This window comes from Bos javanicus, chromosome 20 (genome assembly GCF_032452875.1).
Source record: "Bos javanicus breed banteng chromosome 20, ARS-OSU_banteng_1.0, whole genome shotgun sequence".
NCBI lineage: Eukaryota > Metazoa > Chordata > Mammalia > Artiodactyla > Bovidae > Bos > Bos javanicus.
The window spans coordinates 35,386,680-35,406,577 of NC_083887.1; the positions used below are offsets into that span (position 1 = coordinate 35,386,680).

General features: G+C 37.5%; 2 protein-coding genes across 11 annotated transcripts in view; one reads left to right on the top strand and one right to left on the bottom strand.

Annotated features, from left to right (window-relative positions):
• RICTOR (RPTOR independent companion of MTOR complex 2) overlaps positions 1-12,515 on the top strand; it is a 139,025-nt gene extending 126,510 nt beyond the window's left edge. For all 9 annotated transcript variants that reach the window (XM_061393673.1, XM_061393670.1, XM_061393671.1 and 6 more), the window contains 4 exons: positions 3,618-3,773; positions 4,108-4,231; positions 7,785-7,923; positions 8,050-12,515. In XM_061393673.1, the coding sequence (XP_061249657.1) occupies positions 3,618-3,773; positions 4,108-4,231; positions 7,785-7,923; positions 8,050-8,124 (494 nt within the window). In that variant the 3' untranslated portion in view covers positions 8,125-12,515. The remainder of the gene's footprint in view (positions 1-3,617; positions 3,774-4,107; positions 4,232-7,784; positions 7,924-8,049) is intronic.
• Positions 10,192-19,898, bottom strand: part of OSMR (oncostatin M receptor) — a 74,417-nt gene continuing 64,710 nt past the window's right edge. For both annotated transcript variants that reach the window (XM_061393680.1, XM_061393681.1), the window contains exon 18: positions 10,192-19,743. In XM_061393680.1, coding sequence (XP_061249664.1) covers positions 19,168-19,743 — 576 coding nt within the window. In that variant the 3' untranslated portion in view covers positions 10,192-19,167. The remainder of the gene's footprint in view (positions 19,744-19,898) is intronic.

Consider the following 19,898-nt stretch of genomic DNA (forward strand, 5'->3'; position numbering starts at 1 on the left):
GGAGGGCCCTAAAGAGACAGTGGTGGTTTTGAAAAATACTAGGTGTAAAACCCACGTTTCAGTAGCAGTCTATACAAAAGATCAGTGGTATGCAGATGATGGTGTAAGGGGAACGCCAGGTGGTGTCCCATCTCCCTGTCCTCACCCAAATGTACAACTGGGGATGGAGGAGACTAGGAAGTGCCAGGGCTCCAGGAAATACTCAGACCCTGGTGTAAACATAGCAGGGTGTGAGGTTTGGTGTCAAGAGCACTTAGGCTCAAAGCCAAACTTTTCCATCTTAAAATTTGATCTTGGGCAATATACTTAGTTTCATTGAGCTTTACTTTTAATTTTTTCTTAAATTTCTAAATGGGAATAATGATACCTGGCTTATGGTGTAGTTTTGGTACTTCCTAACATGTAAGATTAGCATTCACTAAGCTGTCCATTAATGGTGACTCACACTAAGTTGTTTACATTAGAAATAATATTCTTTCATAAACTCTGATAGTTCAATTAGAATGATCTTACTGTGTTCCTAAGGAAAATCTCCTTGTTCATACAACAACAGTCTCCTTGTTCTTGCTGCCCAGGAGAAATGATGATCAGGTGGATAAGAGCTCCTCACAGAAATTCTTGATTTTTTTTGATGAATTGTTTCAGCATTTAATATGCTATTTGGAGACTTCACTTTCTGATAGGAAGAATTTAGCTTATGATTTTTCTGAATTAACCCATATGGACTTACATAATTTTTTTCCCTAGAGCTTTTTATTCTTTCTCACATAAGGCTGGATTCAGCCTTATGCCCAGATACAGGGTATAAAGAAGGTATGCAGTCTCTTAGACGCTGATCTATCCTATACTTCATGTCGCCATTTTTAACTAAAAGATAAAATAAAGCTGAGCTAGCGGCTCAGACAGTAAAAAATCTGCCTGCAATGAGGGCATCCTGGGTTCGATCTCTGGGTTGGGAAGATCCCCTGGAGGTGGGTATGGCAGCCCATTCCAGTATCCTTGCCAGGAGAATCCCCTTGGACAGAGGAGTCTGGCGGACTGCAGTCCACAAAGTTGCAAAGAGTCGGACACAACTGAGCAAGTAAGGACAGTACAGAATATTATTAACTAAAAAGAGAGAAAACAGTAAAAGCAACAGCTACAGTTAAGAAACTAAACATCAGTTACATAGATTAAAAGGTTCAATGTATGGACATAATGCTTCATCCAAATTAAATATAATCTAGAAATAAAATGTGTTGAGTAAAAGTGTGTATAAGTTTCATTGCATTGAATACTTTTCAAAATTAAGGTCCCTAAAAGTCAATATCATCAGTCTAGCATGCACAGTTTTGGCCTTTAACAGAGTGCTAGACATGATCTTCCATGCCTAAGAAGAAGTAGGTCAACTAGCTTCCCAATTTCAAGAAATTTTGGTTCTCCATATCCTGCTGCTGCTGCGTCGCTTTAGTCATATCCGACTCTGTGGGACCCCATAGACGGCAGCCCACCAGGCTTCCCATCCCTGGGATTCTCCAGGCAAGAACACTGGAGTGGGTTGCCATTTCCTTCTCCAATGCATGAAAGTGAAAAGTGAAAGTTGAGTCGCTTAGTCCTGTCCAACTCTAGCGACCCCATGGACTGCAGCCTACCAGGCTCCTCCGTCCATGGGATTTTCCAGGCAAAAGTACCAGAGTGGGGTGGCATTGCCTTCTCCATATCCTACTGATTAATAAATAGTGCCAATATTCTACCCACGTGTTCTCTGAAGTTTCCATTTAGCACATGTAATTATTTCATAAAAATTTTTATTCATATGATTTAGCAAGTTTCACACAAAAGATACCCCATGGATTAAAAGCCTTCTGTTATCACTATTCTTGGGATGTTTTTTCACATCTTCCAGTGGAAGAAGATGTGAAGAAGACTCCAGTGAGGCTTCCCTTGTAGTTCAGTTGGTAAAGAATCTGTCTGCAATGCAGGAGTCCTGGGTCAGGAAGATCTCCTGGAGAAGGAAATGGCAACCCACTCCAGTATTCTTGCCTGGAGAATTCCATGGACAGAGGAGTCTGGTAGGCCACAGTCCATGGGGTTGCAAGAGTCGGACATGATTAGCAACTAAACCACCACAGTGGGAGAGACTGATTGTTTTGGCTTCTTAGTTAGAGGCGTGGGTTTTTTTTTTTTTTTGGAATAAGAATGGATGATATCTTTAGAAATAAAATGTGGTTGTAACAGGTTAGAAATGTTAGGAGTCATCACTGGTTGAAGATGAGGCTGAAAAGAATAAGTTTATAACTTTTCAGAAACAATGTTGACAAAGGAACATTGTCAGCGTTTTCAAAACAACGTTGACAAAGGAAGATATAATTTTCTTATTGTTCTTTGTGCTGGAATATTTTGTCTTTTTACTTCCTGGGAAGCTTCCTGAGTCCAAAATAACAGTCATTTCTTACCTGGTTATTCAGCATTACTGGTTTTTAAGTACATCTTTAGTTATCAGATCTTTTGGCAGTAGTTTTATTTTTAAAATCAGTGTATAATTTAAGTAGCATATGTTACTTTCAAGTACCTGACAGATGTGTGATTTTCTTAGTAACCAAGATATTACAACTATGCTAAGTTGATATCCTGAGGAACCAGAACATATTCTGCTTAGTATTATGTCACTATTAATCTTAGGAAGTACTTACAGGTGAGATGAGGTGGTGACATCTATTTTACTGAAGCAGCATAGGGAGAATAGTATGTGTTGGTGTAGGTCTAGTTTCTTGGACTTTTAAAAAACGCTTATTACCACTCTGACAGTGTACTGTAGTGGAAAGAGGATAGGACTAACTATCAAGGGGCCTTACCATTTGACTGATGGTGTCTCTTCTCTCTGAAATCTCTTTTTCTTAGTGTACTAAGGTTGCATGATTTTCTGGGTTGCTCAGTGTTACCTCCTAAAAGGATAACTGAAGACTTTCTGATTTCCATTTGCTCTAATCACTTATTTAAGTGCTCAGGGAACTTTTAAATAAAAAATATTGATGTTATTTTAGCTGCACTAAGATGTTTAGTTGACTTTAAAATCCCATCTAGGAGTAGACCTTAGCAATGCATGGATAGTATAGTAAGTTTAACCCTATGGAAGGAACTGATAAGTCTGGAGAACTATGATTGTTATATTGGTGATTATTAAATGGTAGGACTAGCAAGTGATAGAAAAATGGATACAGTGTAATCTCACTTATACACCTAAAGAGCAAGAGAGAGAAATTTAAAATATCAGACGATCTGAATTTTTATATATTTAAGGAGAAGTCTATTTAGTTTAGGGGTGGGAGGCATGAAAGATGGGGTAGGTAAAAGACTTTCACTTATTCTATATATATCTTTATATGAATTCTTTAAATAAACACATATTTATTATTTTTGTAGTTTAGGAAAATAAAATCTCAGGTATAAATGTCTTTAGAATTTAACACGTTACTACCTGAGCAGTCTGTAAATTTACTTTGAAAATCTTCATCTTGGAAAATAATTACTGAAGAGACCGGAAGGAAATTACAAGGAACCATTCCTTTGTGGTATACAGTGCAAGCATAGGAAATAAGCTGTTTTGATCTGTTGATTGAATTAATTTATTTCTTCAGACCTTCAAGACATTCCATATTCTGATTGGTGTGAGCAGACTATCCATAATCCCTTAGAAGTCGTTCCCTCTAAATTTTCTGGCATTTCTGGATGCAGTGATGGAGTGTCTCAAGAAGGCTCAGCGAGCAGCACCAAAAGTACAGAATTGCTACTAGGTAAGTTTTCAGATTTAAATCCAAACCTTGTTAACATAACTGTACTTAGTTGTTTGTTGTTAATGATGAGTGCTGTTCATTAGTTGTCTCAAATCTGACAACTTACTTTTATTGGGTATATTTAGTCCACCATTGTACCTGCATCAGCTGCTGACACATACTCACTTAGCTGTCTGCTTTCATTAGAAATAATTTTGATCCCAAAATGATTGGCAGGTCATGTGCAGTTTATCTTAGTTTTATATATATCTTTGGTAAAGTTTAAAAACAAATTCCATGAGTTATAGTAATTTTCTGTTGTGATACAGATAAAATATTTTGATCTTCTTTTCAGGTGTTAAAACAATTCCAGATGATACACCAATGTGCCGTATACTCCTTCGTAAAGAAGTTCTGAGATTAGTCATTAATTTGAGTAGTTCAGTTTCAACTAAATGTCATGAAACTGGGCTTTTAACGTAAGTAAGCTTTGAGATGAGTATTCTTTGCTTTTTTATGGTAAATACTTAAAAAGTTTGATCAATTAGCTTTACATCAGTAGTTCTCAACTGCATGGCATATCTGAGTGAGCCTAGATTTTCTTCATCTACTTCAACCAAACTAACATATGGTAATAAATTGAATGCAGAAGCAGGTATGTGAATCCAATGGTTTTCTATTCAGCCAGACATTAAAAAGATTTGTAAAAATGTAAAACAATAGCAACTCTTCTCACTGTCTTGCTGCTACTGCTAAGTCATTTCAGTCGTGTCCGACTCTGTGTGACCCCATAGACGACAGCCCACCAGGCTCCTCCGTCCCTGGGATTCTCCAGGCAAGAGTACTGGAGTGGGTTGCCATTGCCTTCTCCATCTCACTGTCTTAGTTTTGGAAAATATAGTTATTTTTCATTAAAATATATGTATTTATGTTAACATGTAATGATTTTATTTTTTAAATGAATTAATGCTTTGAAATTTTCTAAATTTTAATTTCTTGTATGTTAATTATTGATGGCTATGGCCCACAAAAGTAAAAGTAAAGAATCCACCTGCAATGTGGGAGATGTGGGTTCGATCCCTGGGTTGGGAAGATCCCCTGGAGAAGGGAAAGGCTCCCCCACTCCGACATTCTGGCCTGGAGAATTCCATGGACTGTATAGGCCTTGGGGTCACAAAGAGTTGGACATGACTGAGTGACTTTCACTTTCATGGCCTACAAAAAATAAGATTTGGGGGTTTCTCAACAATTTTTAAGAAAGTAGAAGAATTCTGAGACCATAAAGCTCAAGAAAAGCTGGCATACGTAAAAATAAGTGACATTTTCTTGGTTTAATTTTTCCCTATTTTTACTCCTTTCTTTTAATAAAAGTTGTAGAATTTTTTTTGCTTTTCTAAGTCACAGCAACATGATAAAAGAATATTCAGGCCATCTTCAACATCTTTGTTTTGCACTATTTAAAGCTGTGATCCTCAAAAAATGAAATGGACTTCAGGGTCTCCTGTGGAACTTTATAAAATGTAGTAGCACATATACCAGGCCCCCACTGCAGACCTCCTGGCCAGAAGCTTTAAGTGTAGAGGGTCCTTTACCTGTATTAGCCCACCCCACTGCTGGTTCTGAGGTGCTGGACCAGGCGAGAGCCACTACTAAATGCTGAAAGATACAAAGACAGAGCCCAGTCAAAGTTTAATTTCAGTTTAACTTTAAAATTTTATTTCTATTTTATTTTTTTTTAAATTTTATTTTATTTTTAAACTTTACAATATTGTATTGGTTCTGCCATATATCGAAATGAATCCCCCACAGGCATACATGTGTTCCCCATCCTGCATCGCCCTCCTTCCTCCCTCCCCATACCATCCCTCTGGGTCGTCCTAGTGCACCAACCCCAAGCATCCAGTATCGTGCATCGAACCTGGACTGGTGACTCGTTTCATATATGATATTATACATGTTTCAATGCCATTCTCCCAAATCATCTCACCCTCTCCCTTTCCCACAGAGTCCAAAAGACTGTTCTATACATCAGTGTCTCTTTTGCTGTCTCATATACAGGGTTATTGTTACCATCTTTCTAAATTCCATATATATGCGTTAGTATACTGTATTGGTGTTTTTCTTTCTGGCTTACTTCACTCTGTATAATAGGCTCCAGTTTCATCCACCTCATGAGAACTGATTCAAATGTATTCTTTTTAATGGCTGAGTAATACTCCATTGTGTATATGTACCACAGCTTTCTTATCCATTCATCTGCTGATGGACATCTAGGTTGCTTCCATGTCCTGGCTATTATAAACAGTGCTGCGATGAACATTGGGGTACACGTGTCTCTTTCCCTTCTGGTTTCCTCAGTGTGAATGCCCAGCAGTGGGATTGCTGGATCATAAGGCAGTTCTATTTCCAGTTTTTTAAGGAATCTCCACACTGTTCTCCATAGTGGCTGTACAAGTTTGCATTCCCACCAACAGTGTAAGAGGGTTCCCTTTTCTCCACATCCTCTCCAGCATTTATTACTTGTAGACTTTTGAATCGCAGCCATTCTGACTGGCGTGAAATGGTACCTCATAGTGGTTTTGATTTGCATTTCTCTGATAATGAATGATGTTGAGCATCTTTTCATGTGTTTGTTAGCCATCTGTATGTCTTCTTTGGAGAAATGTCTATTTAGTTCTTTGGCCCATTTTTTGATTGGGTCATTTATTTTTCTGGAATTGAGCTGTAGGAGTTGCTTGTATATTTTTGAGATTAGTTGTTTGTCAGTTGCTTCATTTGCTATTATTTTCTCCCATTCTGAAGGCTGTCTTTTCACCTTGCTTATAGTTTCCTTTGTTGTGCAGAAGCTTTTAAGTTTAATTAGGTCCCATTTGTTTATTTTTGCTTTTATTTCCAATATTCTGGGAGGTGGGTCATAGAGGATCCTGCTGTGATGTATGTCGGAGAGTGTTTTGCCTATGTTCTCCTCTAGGAGTTTTATAGTTTCTGGTCTTATGTTTAGATCTTTAATCCATTTTGAGTTTATTTTTGTGTATGGTGTTAGAAAGTGTTCTAGTTTCATTCTTTTACAAGTGGTTGACCAGTTTTCCCAGCACCACTTGTTAAAGAGATTGTCTTTAATCCATTGTATATTCTTGCCTCCTTTGTCAAAGATAAGGTGTCCATATGTGCGTGGATTTATCTCTGGGCTTTTTATTTTGTTCCATTGATCTATATTTCTGTCTTTGTGCCAGTACCATACTGTCTTGATGACTGTGGCTTTGTAGTAGAGCCTGAAGTCAGGTAGGTTGATTCCTCCAGTTCCATTCTTCTTTCTCAAGATAGCTTTGGCTATTCGAGGTTTTTTGTATTTCCATACAAATTGTGAAATTATTTGTTCTAGCTCTGTGAAGAATACTGTTGGTAGCTTGATAGGGATTGCATTGAATCTATAAATTGCTTTGGGTAGTATACTCATTTTCACTATATTGATTCTTCCAATCCATGAACATGGTATATTTCTCCATCTATTAGTGTCCTCTTTGATTTCTTTCACCAGTGTTTTATAGTTTTCTATATATAGGTCTTTAGTTTCTTTAGGTAGATATATTCCTAAGTATTTTATTCTTTCCGTTGCAATGGTGAATGGAATTGTTTCCTTAATTTCTCTTTCTATTTTCTCATTATTAGTGTATGGGAATGAAAGGGATTTCTGTGTGATGATTTTATATCCTGCAACTTTAAAATACTGAGTTATTCTGGGCCAGTAAATACATTTTGTAATTTCTCAGGCCAGTGAAAAAGAATATTTCTCACTTTCTAAGAAGTATTTGGGTTTTTATCATTTTAAGAGATAGCCGAAACTTAAAATAGTTATAGTTTAAGTGTGAGCTAGGAATATTTACTATTTTATATTCTTATGCCCTCACTCCAGATATGTCACTTGATCTATATATCCAGAGGAAAAAGATATTTTAAAATGATATTTTGAAAGAAAATAGGCAAGTCATTATTATAATTTTTATCACATCCTAGTCTTTTCTTTCATTTTAGAATTAAAGAGAAGTATCCTCAAACATTTGATGACATATGCCTTTACTCTGAGGTTTCCCATTTGCTGTCACACTGCACATTTAGACTTCCATGTCGGAGGTTCATACAAGAATTATTTCAGGATGTACAGTTTTTACAAGTAAGTAGGATTTGTACTTCTGAACTTTATCTTTCAAAAATATTTGTTTGAATTAAACTAAAAGTTTTGAGATTATATCTGTTGATAGACTAGAAAGTCATTAATAATTTACCACTTCTTCCCTAGATGCATGAAGAAGCAGAGGCTGTCTTGGCAACACCACCAAAGCAAACTATAGTCAATACATCTGCTGAATCCTGACCTCATATTTATGATGTATATAGATGTAGACTATATATATATATATTCATATTTGTGGACTTCTAAAAGCCTCAAAAAAGCCGACTGACTGGGCAGCAAAGACAGGAGTATCTTCTATACGCTGTTCCAGCAATTACTGGTACATGAACAGTTGGAACTGCGGACTTCCCTAACCAAAACAACTTCCTCTACCCTCTGTGGAGCCCCATTGGGGGTTCATTATTCATTACCACAGTTTTAAGAGTTTTAGTTACCATTGTATGCAAGATTCAAGCACTGAGTACCTACATGGGTTTTCTACTTTTCATTTTAAGAGCATAACAACAGTGGAACAGTACGGTATGCAGAAGCACCCTACACACCGTTATTTCTGAATTCCTTTTTTAGGGTAAATATAAAGATGCCTTGTTTGTTAACTAATTTTGGAAGCCAGGAATCAGTGTCTTTGAGGCTGCATCCTGTTAGCACAATGGGATGTTCTGTAACTGCTGGTATTAGAAGGGGATCTTTGGCCCTTCCACTTTTTTCTTCATGTTTATAACACTACTTCAGAGGTTTTTAACCTCAAAGCGAAAGAAGAGCCTCAACAACCAGGACTTATAAGTTATTTTTATGTGACTAGACTTACATAAAGTTTCTTGTTTTCCATCTCTTTAGTTTTGTTGCAATGTGTTATTATAGGCTATTTGAACCGATTAAGGTTTTTCACTACAGTTCCTGATTAAAATCAGAAAATTATTTTATAATTCAGAGTATTTTTCATTTATAAAATGCATATGTTCTCAGTGCACTTCCATTTCCATTAGCTTCCCACATCACCATTTTAACAGGAACTTGAACAAAGCACTATTAATTTAGACCTAAAGTAAAAGAAAGCATTAAATAACACCTTGGATCTCTTGAGGAAAAGATAAGGTTGCCTACAATTTATACATTCCATGGGAAAAGAAGAGCCATAGTTTCTTTTAAAAAAATCCTTGGTGAAACATTATTACGATTAAAAATTGTAGTGAAAAGCCTTAAGTACCAAATTTTAAAGCAGCAGTAATTTAATTTTTATATCAGTGTTCTTGTTTTGCACAGACTAAATGCAGTGATAGGTGAGTTTATGAGTACAATAGTTGCCTTTATCACATTTGTGAAGTTGTTAAAGTTGATGAGGGCAAAGTTTTATTTGTTTGTTTAATTTGTGTATGTCTAAAGATATTTGGAAATCTTTACAGGAATTAAACATATATGCAAATTTGTATATAAAAAAAGCATGGCCATCATCATTAGAATGCTTGTAAATGAAAGGATCTTTTTTGAGGTCTATATATAAGTAGAAAAAAAATCCAGCTGGACTGATTAGGACCCTTTTTAAATTGATTTGTTTAGACCATTTTTACAGTTACGCATCAGCTCTGACACAGTCATAGTACGGGGACTAGTATTTTCCCTTATTACAGTTCTTTTATAATGGGCTTGTTCTTTGAGATCTCTGTAAAGAACCCTGTGAACTAGAAAGCATAACTCACAGAGATACTTTTTTTTTTTTTTTTTAATTTACTGGCACTGAAAGTTCCAATTGAGATGAAGCCTTTCATCTCACTTCATAACACCTCTTTGACTGCACTTCAGTGAATTGTTCTTACGTGCACTGTGTAGCAACTTACATTATAACAAAGCAGATAAGGGCTGTAAGCTGCTGCTTATGTTAAAAAGTGGTTCTTCAGATTTTCTTTCATAAAATCCAATTGAAGATAAAACAGATGCTTTTTTTTTTTAACTTTAATTTATCACTGAACCCAAGTGTTTATTTAAATGTCAACAGTACTTCTAAGAACGTTGCCTGTCACCTTGGTCTTTGGTCTTGGATGATGAGACTGCCTTCCAGAGAACCAAATGTCAGAGATAATAGACCAAATAGTGGTTTAAAACTCCAAAGGAGGTAATGTAGTAATCTTATTAATAATGGGATTAACATATTTTAGACATTCATTTTTAAACACTACCTCAGTTAATATAGAGTATAAAATCTGTGGTTTAATCCCTCAAAAGTTAACAGTAAATTCTTTTTTGTTACACACACACACACACACACACACATCTTCATCCCTGGACCCCACCTCACTCATCAATCCTGAAATGAAGTCTTTGTTACTATTAGCCTGAACAGTTTTTTGGATTATTACTTTGAAAGATATATATGTATATATCATAATATTTGCCTTTAGCACTTAGTTTGGGGAGACACTCAGAGCTTTGTGGTTCTCAATAATCTTAAAAAAAAAATGTCTATATTAAATGTATAGTGCTATTTGGTTTATCCATGTTTCACTGACAGGTCTAATACGTTTTCTTTAAGTACTTATTTGTATAAAAGTAGACTTTTACGATGAAAAATGCTCACATGCAGTGCCAAGTGATTTACTTAGGTGTTTAAAATGTTAAATTATGGCAGAAAAGATTAGGGATGTTGTCAGTGGTAATAGAAATAATTGAAAAAAGCATCTATATGTAATAGATATTACCAGACTATAAAATACCAAAATAATGTCAATACTGTAGTTTTTCAAGATTTTAGAATTAATCTTAGTCCATATAAATTTGTACTACTGGTAATTGAATAATTTGGAGGAATTTGAGCAGTTGTGCTGGTTATAAACTGTGAATTTCTAATTGTAAAGTGAATTGTTGTTTCTAATTGAAATTTTTTTCAAGAACAGATTTCAGCTTCACATACTAAGTAAATACTGATAAATAAGGAAATTAGAAATTAGTATTTGTAATTAAACATGATCTAAAATTTCTTATACTTTTACTTCCTATTTATGCTTAGGTAGATTTGAAGGGGGGAAAAGTCTTTTCTCCCTAATAAAAAATTTTCTAATAAAGATTGGTAGCATAAGGGCATTCTGTAAGACATTGACATTAAAAGAGGCTCTTTGGAGGTATATACTTTATTTTACTAGTTACTCTAACATCATATGTATAAGTCCTTTTGAAATGGTGTAGCTTTAATAGTTTTCAGCTCTTTTATCCAGAGCTTGAAGTAATTAAAGCTGAGTTTTTCAGGGCATATTACAGATGCAAAGTGTTCAACAGTGAGGTGTGAATGCTTATTTAGATTTGTCTACTGCTATTTATATAAAAAATTTTTTTCATTCCATTCAGAGGATGCCTTTTATCCCCACATTAAAGCACAGATCACTAAGCAATAAAAAGCAATCAAATTGTCATCCAAATTATAACTGCAGTTACTTTTGCATGGTGAGAGTGAGGTGCTAATTTTGTGTGAGAGTTTTGTAAACTACCTTGGGAAAGGTCCTTTGGAAGTAAGGTTTTTTCCCCTTTTGTCTTATGTTTCCAGTTTTGTCTCAAATTCACAATCCATTAAATTAGGGAAAAAAGGAACAATTAATTGAGAGAGTTTGATAAGAGCTGTTGGAATAAAAAGAACATTTCATATCTTCCAAAAGTTGAGAAGGGTCTCCCTTGTCTCTCCATTCAGGAAATACATTATTACCAGCTTCACTTCAAGACTGTCACTACAGTGAAAGTTTGATTATAAAAGCATACCAGTAAAATTAATAGCAGTGCTTATCAGACAATGTTAACATCTGTGAGAATCTTTCTAGGAGCATTTGTTTTTTCTTTTAGTTCTAGGTTCCCAGGGTAGTTTTCATTCATAGTAGGTTTCTTTAATGAATGTGGATTTTCTCCCCTTTAGAGTATTTTTGTAACATAGGTGGATAGCTGTGCCACTGCACGCATAAATTGCACATTTTGTTTGACTTTCTTTATAAAATATTTAATTTGAAAAATATAATTTATGCCAAAAAAGTATATCTTGTAATTTTGCCACTAATAGGTTGATTTAGCACAAAATGCAAAGTCTTTGGGCAGAGGAGGGGGGAGATTAAAAACTTTCATAGATAATAGTTGAAAAATGTTCCATTATTGGCCTGTCAGAAATCCTAAAGCTGCATTGTAAAACAAATGATGTAAATTAGTTTTGAAAAGTGGTAAGGGACTGTGAAAAAAATCTCAGACTTAATGCTCCCTAACCACATAATTTTTTTCTTTTTTATTTAGTAATACGCTGCTACATATTTGGAGGTTCTGGTGTTTGTAGGTCACTGAACAGACATTGAAATCTGATTTATATTGTATAACTGTAACATAGAAAGAAAAGTATTTATATATTTTCCGTAAGAATATTTCATTGAGTTGTGTATAATTTAAATAAGGTTTGTCCCTAAATGGTTTTGCTCACCTTGATTTTTTTTTTGTGGTTTTCTTGTTTTTGTATAATGTGTACAGTTTATGTCAAGGGCATTAAAAGCCTCCTGAAGCGTAATCTTATCAAAGGGATACATTCTTAATAAAATGTACTTAAAAATTCTTAACCTTGTGTCATTGTTCTATTTCAAATTTTAAAACCATCATTGTTGATTTATGTACCACTGAGGCTGTTACATGTAACTCTAGGTAAAAGTGACTTTTAAATACCACAGATAAGAATCTGGTTCAGTAACACATAGTTCAGTTCAGTCGCTCTGTCGTGTCCGACTCTGCGACCCCATGGACTGCAGCATGCCAGGCCTCCCTGTCCATCACCAACTCCTGGAGTTTACTCAAACTCATGCCCATTGAGTCAGTGATGCCATCCAACCATCTCATCCTCTGTCATCCCCTTCCTCCCACCTTCAGTCTTTCCCAGCATCAGGGTCTTTTCAAATGAGTAGTGGCTTGTTCCAAATGTTTTAAAATAGGTATTTATACTTTCTAAACACTTCATAATCTAATCAAACATCTTTACAGTTATTGTTTTTTAATCTCAGATTATTGTGAAAGATTTGATAAAGTAGATCTATCTTCAGAACAACTCCAGCTTTAGTGATTAATATATAGAATGAGCAATGATGGTATGATGGTAACTTTTCTGTGTAAGCTATTTGATTTCACTCAGCCTTCCCTTGTGGCTCAGCTGGTAAAGAATCCACCTGCAACGAGGGAGACCTGGGTTCGATCCCTGGGTTGGGAAGATCCCCTGGAGAAGGGAAAGGCTACCCACTCCAGTATTCTGGCCTGGAGAACTCCAAGAGTCTGACCTGACTGAGCGACTTTCACTTTCACAGAAACTGGATCAGGTAAGCTAGCCAACAGCCACCTAGTGGCAAAAGAAAATACTACAAGGGAAATAAATGGTCAATCCTGGAGAATAAAATTCAGTGTCGAAGTTAGAGTCTGTTATCATTGACTGAATGTGGTAAAATGTATTCAGAAATAGATTTATTTGGGATAGTTTGGTTTTTAAATACATTTATGTGTATCATTTTCATACTGCCTTCTACTCTATACTTTTCAACAAAAATGTAGTTGGCCCTCAAAAAGCACAAATCATCATCATACAGCTCATCTTTGAAAACTGACAATGTAGCTGAGCTTCAGAAAGTTTGTTTCATTTTTTAAAACTCTCTGGTGTATAAAGTACTCCCGGAGATAGTGAAAGATGGGGGAAGTCTGGTGTGCTGCAGTCCATGGGGTCACCAAGAGTTGGACATAACTTAGTGACTGAACAACTATAGCAAAATACCAAAGACTGGACAGTTTATAAATAACAGAAATTTACTTCTTACAATTCTGTTGGCTGAAAATCTGAAATTAGAGTGTGAACATATTTGGGTGAGGGCCCTCTTCACATCCCAGACTTCTTTTGTCTTATGTCCTCGATGGCTTGATGGGACTAGGAAACTGTAGTGTCTCTTATAAGAACATCAGTCCCGCTCATGAGAGCTCTAGCCTCATGACCTCCCAATGAACCCCATCTACTAATACCATCATCCCTGGGTATTAGGATTTCAATGTAGGAATTTGGGGAGGCCGGTGATCATTCAGACCATAGCAACTAATTCTGTATTGATTAAAAAAAAAAATGTATGAAAACTTCCTCTAATGCTTAGAGGACAAATATATTTATTGTAAATACTATTTTAACTACTAATTTTGAAGGCTTTATATTTTCAGTTGTATCTTTTTGAAGGTTGTCATTTTGTTTTGGCCATGCCTTGCTGGATCCTGCTTCCCCTACCTGGGATTGAACCACGCCCCCAGCAGTGGAATCACAGAGTCTCAACCACTGAACCACTAGGGAAGTCCCTCTGAAGGTTTTAAAATGCCTACTTTATGCAAAATGCTTAGCATGTTTTGTAAATTCTTTGAGATGAAAGCCAGCTGGTCTCCACAGAGTTCTTAGAAGAAATACTAGATACTGTCTAATACAACCTGATTTTCTTAATAAATGACATTCTAGTGGAGAATCAGTTTCACTAGACTTAGTATGGGTCAGGTACTGGAATGTCAGCAGGCACTTCCAGCAGGTCCATGGATACATGTATGTATGAATCACTTAGTTGTACACCTGAAAACTAACACAATATTGTCAATAAACGCGAATATAAAGTAAAAAATTGTTTAAATTAAAATCACGTCTAAAACCTAGTTATAATATTCTGTATCAATATCACTGTGATACTAGTTTCCTGTGTGACTACTAGATACTAGAACTGTGTGACTAGTTCTCTGCTTCCCGTCTACCTACCTGCAGCTGAGGACCAGTCACCAGGCTGAGGCGTTATTTGTACGTCTTTTGCCAGTTCCACCCACCATCAAAATATCCTGGAATGTTACTAACTAGGTTTAACGTGTGTTTTTAATTTAAAAAATTTTTTATTTTATATTGGAGTTGATTGACAATATTGTCTTAGTTTTCAGGTCTACAGCTAGGTGATTCGGATATACATATATCCATTCTTTTTCAGATTCTTTTCCCATATAGGTTATTACAGAATATTGAGTAGAGTTCCCTCTGCTATACAGTAGGTCCTTGTTGAGTATCTATTTTATATATAGTTGTGTGTTTATGTTAATCCCAAGCTCCTAATTTATCCCCCCCACCCCCCCCACCTTTTCTGTTTGGTAACCATCAGTTTGAAGTCTGAGTTTGTTTTGTAAGTAAATCCATTCATATGAGTTTTTTTTAATAGTCCACATATAAGTGTATCATATCTGTCTTTCTTTGACTTCACTTAATGCGATATCCCTAGGTCCACCCATGTTGCTGCAAGTGACATTATTTCATTCTTTTTACTCTGTTGCATATACGTACCACATCTCTGTCCATTCCTCTGTTGATGGACATTTAGGTTGCTTCCATGTCTTGGCTATTGTAAACAGTACTGCAGTGAACATTGGGGTGCATGTATCTTTTTGAATTAGGATTTTCTGCAGATACATGCCCAGGATTAGAATTGCTGAATCACAAGAGCTTCCCAGGTGGCTCAGTGGGTAAAGAATCTGCCTGCAACGCAGGAGATGCAGGCAAATGTGAGTTTTATACCTGGATTGGGAAGATCCTCTGAAGGAGGGCATGGCAACCCACTCCAGTATTCTTGCCTGGAGAATCCCATGGACAGAGGAGCCTGGCGGTCTACAGTCCACGGGGTCACACAGAGTCAGACACGACTGAAGTTACTGAGCACAAAAGAATCGGACACAACTGAAGCGACTGAGCGGGCGCCCAAGCACATGGTAGTTCTAGTTTATTAAGGAACCTCCATTCTGTTCTCCATAGTGGTTGTAATCAATTTACATTCCCACTAATAGTGATGGGGGGTGGCTCCCTTTTCTCCATACCCTCTAGCATTTATTGTTTGTAGACTTTTTTATGGTAGCCATTCTGACTGATGATGTGAGGTGATACCTCATTGTAGTTTTGATTTGCATTTCTCTGAAAGTTAGCAGTGTTGAGCATCTTTTCATATGCTTTCTGGCCATCTGTGTCTTCTTTGGAGAAATGTCTGTTTAGATCTTCTGCCCATCTTTTGATTTGGTTGTTTTTTCATAGGTGTGATTATTAAAAAGGTATTATGGCTATTTTAGAAAAAGTAAAGCCAATTTAGAAAAACATTTACAAATGAAACCATGATTTGCTTCAAAATCGTATCAAGGGGGAAGACTGAATAAGACTATGGATGGACTAAAACAACCGTGGTTTAGTGGCTATTGGGGTTGATGATAGTACCTAGTAGTGGTGTTAAGTCGCTCATTCGTGTCCAACTCTTTGCAACCCCATGAACTGTAGCCCACCAGGCTCCTCTGTCCGTAGGATTCTACAGGCAAGAATAGTGGAGTGGCTTGCCATTCCCTTCTCCAGGAGATCTTCCTAACCCAAGGATCAAACCCAAGGTCTCCTGCATTGCAGGCAGATTCTTTACTATCTGGGCTACCAGGGATAGTTCATAAGGGTTTGTTAAACTCCTATTTCTATCTATATTTGAAATTCTCTATGAGTTGGTTTTTTCTTTTAATCCTGGTAATTCTGACACAAATTTCAAAGTTTCTGAATGACACTTCTTAAAACAATGCTGTTAAGTGGAATATAGTCTTTAAATACTGTTATTTAATTATTTATAGACATGGGAAAGGAATGTTTAGAGCCAAAACTAGGGTCATAGTGATACTGTAAGGACAAAGTTATATAAACCCAGCCATTTCCCATTGGTGTGTTGTTAAATTTCAGAAAGACATCTTTGTTTGACTCAGGTCAGTGATTCTCAAAATTGAGTGGGTATCTGAGTGCCTGGGATGTATTCCAGGCCTTGTGCCACACACATTTTGGTAGGGAGATTTGGAGTGGCACCTAGGAATTTACATTTCTAGTAAGCTCAGAACGTGATTTATCACTTACGATAATTCCAAGAGTTTCACTTCACTGATATAGAGAAAACACAAAATAATGCAGTGATGAAATATTTTAATTAAGGCTTAGGCAACATAAATGACTTCAAGGTTTTGTGCATTATTTTTCTAAAGAATATCTTTACAAAAGATACTACTTATAAATCAATCATCACCATCAATGATGTTTCCATGTATTTTTATAATTACATCATGACAGACACAAAGAGGCTAAATGATAACAATACTGGCCCCAAAGTCTTCTCAAAACAGACTAATCAAGATACTTGTTTGTACTGTGTTAGGTGTACATAGTCCATTATTCCAGCCAAAAGCATAGTTATATGGAAGGAAAAAGTTAAAAAGAAGGAGCAGAAGTCCTGGTTTGTGTATATTTAGGTCAGTTAACAGCCATGTTCCTTTCAGCTCCTCCTCTCTTGTTCTTCATACTGTGGAATTGTGTGACACGGGGCATTTGGTACCGGAGGCACAGGCAGCACCATCTCCACCACAGCAGAGAAAGGAGCCCCTAATCACGCTTATTTAGAAGTATGATAAGTAAACATTAAGGGTTGTTGGGCAGAGAGAAGGGAAAGGAACTCGAGCGACTGAACACTGCTACACAGCAGGTAGGTGCTTGGCATACATTGGTCCAAAGAGACAGAGCTCCTGCCAAGCCACTGAGGAACTCCCACTCTACATAGCCTTTTACAGTTATACCATCAGAGGAATATAAGGAGACAGTGAAGGTGTTATCTTGGCCCAGACAACCTACTGGAGAATCCACAAGAGGCTTACTGAAAACAGGGTCATGTATATATCATAGTTCTTGGGAAAAAAAAGATGAACCATAAAATGTGAATGAAATTAATGACATATTTTCCTTCTATTCTGAGGTAGTCATCAAAAATTGTAGATGTGTCTACTAAGTAGGAGTGCTATAATCTTGACACTGAGGCAGGGATTCTGTGCCAGCCCCACTCCTTAACTGTGGTAAACAACAGAAGGACAACTGTGGGGACCTCATCAATTCATTTGCATGGCTTACCCTATTAGATAAGGTCTAATCGTATGGATGTAAGAGTTGGACTGTGAAGAAGGCTGAGCGCCGAAGAATTGATGCTTTTAAACTGTGGTGTTGGAGAAGACTCTTGAGAGCCCCTTGGACTGCAAGGAGATCCAACCAGTCCATTCTGAAGGAGATCAGCCCTGGGATTTCTTTGGAAGCAATGATGCTAAAACCGAAACTCCAGTACTTTGGCCACCTCATGCGAAGAGTCGACTCATTGGAAAAGACTCTGATGCTGGGAGGGACTGGGGGCAGGAAGAGAAGGGGATGACAGAGGATGAGATGGCTGGATGGCATCACTGACTCTATGGACGTGAGTCTGGGTGAACTCCAGGAGTTGGTGATGGACAGGGAGGCCTGGCATACTGCAATTCATGGGGTTGCAAAGAGTCAGACACGACTGAGTGACTGAACTGAACTGAATAGGAAGAGTTCATCTTACTACTGTCACCACTTAAAAGCAAGTCTAAAATCTGTTTTGGTCTCAAATATATGACTTCATTAAACACACCCAGAATAAATTAACATTGACAATTTATGCTCCCGTAATGAATGTTCTGTGGCCTGAAATCTAGTTCCTTTACCCTTAAGATACAAAATGTATGGTAAAACTTACTGGAAATGCTTTCTTGCTAAAAGCTGAACTTCAAGGACCATAGCCACCCCGTCCAATACTGAGTGGATGCGGTGTGTCTCTCTATCAAGTGCCAGGTCTACTGTCATAAAGGTGAACGTGCAAGGTAAGCCTGTTCCCACGATCCTGCCATTTCCACAGCAAGCCTGCTCCAAGCACAAATGTTAAATTTCATAGCTTTCTGACCTTTGAAACCTGCTGCTGCTGCTAAGTCCTTTCAGCCGTGTCCTACTCTGTGCGACCCCATAGACGGCAGCCCACCAGGCTCCCCCGTCCCTGGGATTCTCCAGGCAAGAACATGGAGTGGGTTGCCATTTCCTTCTCCAATGCGTGAAAGTGAAAAGTGAAAGTGAAGTCGCTCAGTCGTGTCCGACTCTTCGCGACCCCATGGACTGCAGCCCACCAGGCTCCTCCATCCATGGGATTTTCCAGGCAAGAGTACTGGAGTGGGGTGCCATTGCCTTCTCCATTGAAACCTAGCAAAACCATATAAATCAGACCTCCCAGTGGTGATAATTCACTGGGATTCAGCCCCGAGGTATCTGGTGGTGGAACAGTGCCAACTATGCTTCTACTAGTGTCTGTGTAGCATAAGGATATGAAGTGGGCAGTCTGCTTAGTGGCAGTGTTCACGCGGATCTAAAAGGGCAGTGGAAGATAGGCTGCTATTCTCACTTCGGGCGGGGGAGGCAAGACCCAGGGGAATAGCCATTTGCATTTTATACTCCGAACAGAGTGCTGGCTCTGGTGGATTTGTTGGTGGGCTCTCCCTGTCTCCAGACATGGGTGAAGCCAACTGGGATACATAATTCAAATTAGCTTCTCCAGCTGGGATTTCTCCCAGGGAGTTCATGTAGTTTTGTTCCAGTGTCTTTAGTAAATTTTCAGGTGAAGTCAGTGGTCTCAGCTGACAGTGTGGGGCTTGAGGGGTTACTGGGAAATGTCCACAATAACCCAAGTCAGAAGCTGCCTGATTATAGGTAAAGTTCTCAAAACAGATGCAAGGTCCAGGGCCAGAGTAGTTCTTCTCTGTTGGGAGCAGGTCCAGATAGGCAGGCTTAGTACCTTTAGTTTCTGTGGGTGACTTCCTAGTGCCTACGAACTGCATCTTACTCCCTTCGGGCTTGTTTACAACTTCAATAGCATCTGGAACACAGTCATTGACGTTCATTATTGTTATATGAGGATTCTCCTGAAACAGAAACAGAAAATGGGCAAAGATAATGTGTGTGTGTGTGTGTGTGTGTGTGTGTGTCATGGTATATAAAGCATGTGAAATGCACTGAGAGCTTCACTTTTTTATGTGTTTTATCCTGGTCACAAGTTAATGGTGGTGATCACAAGGAG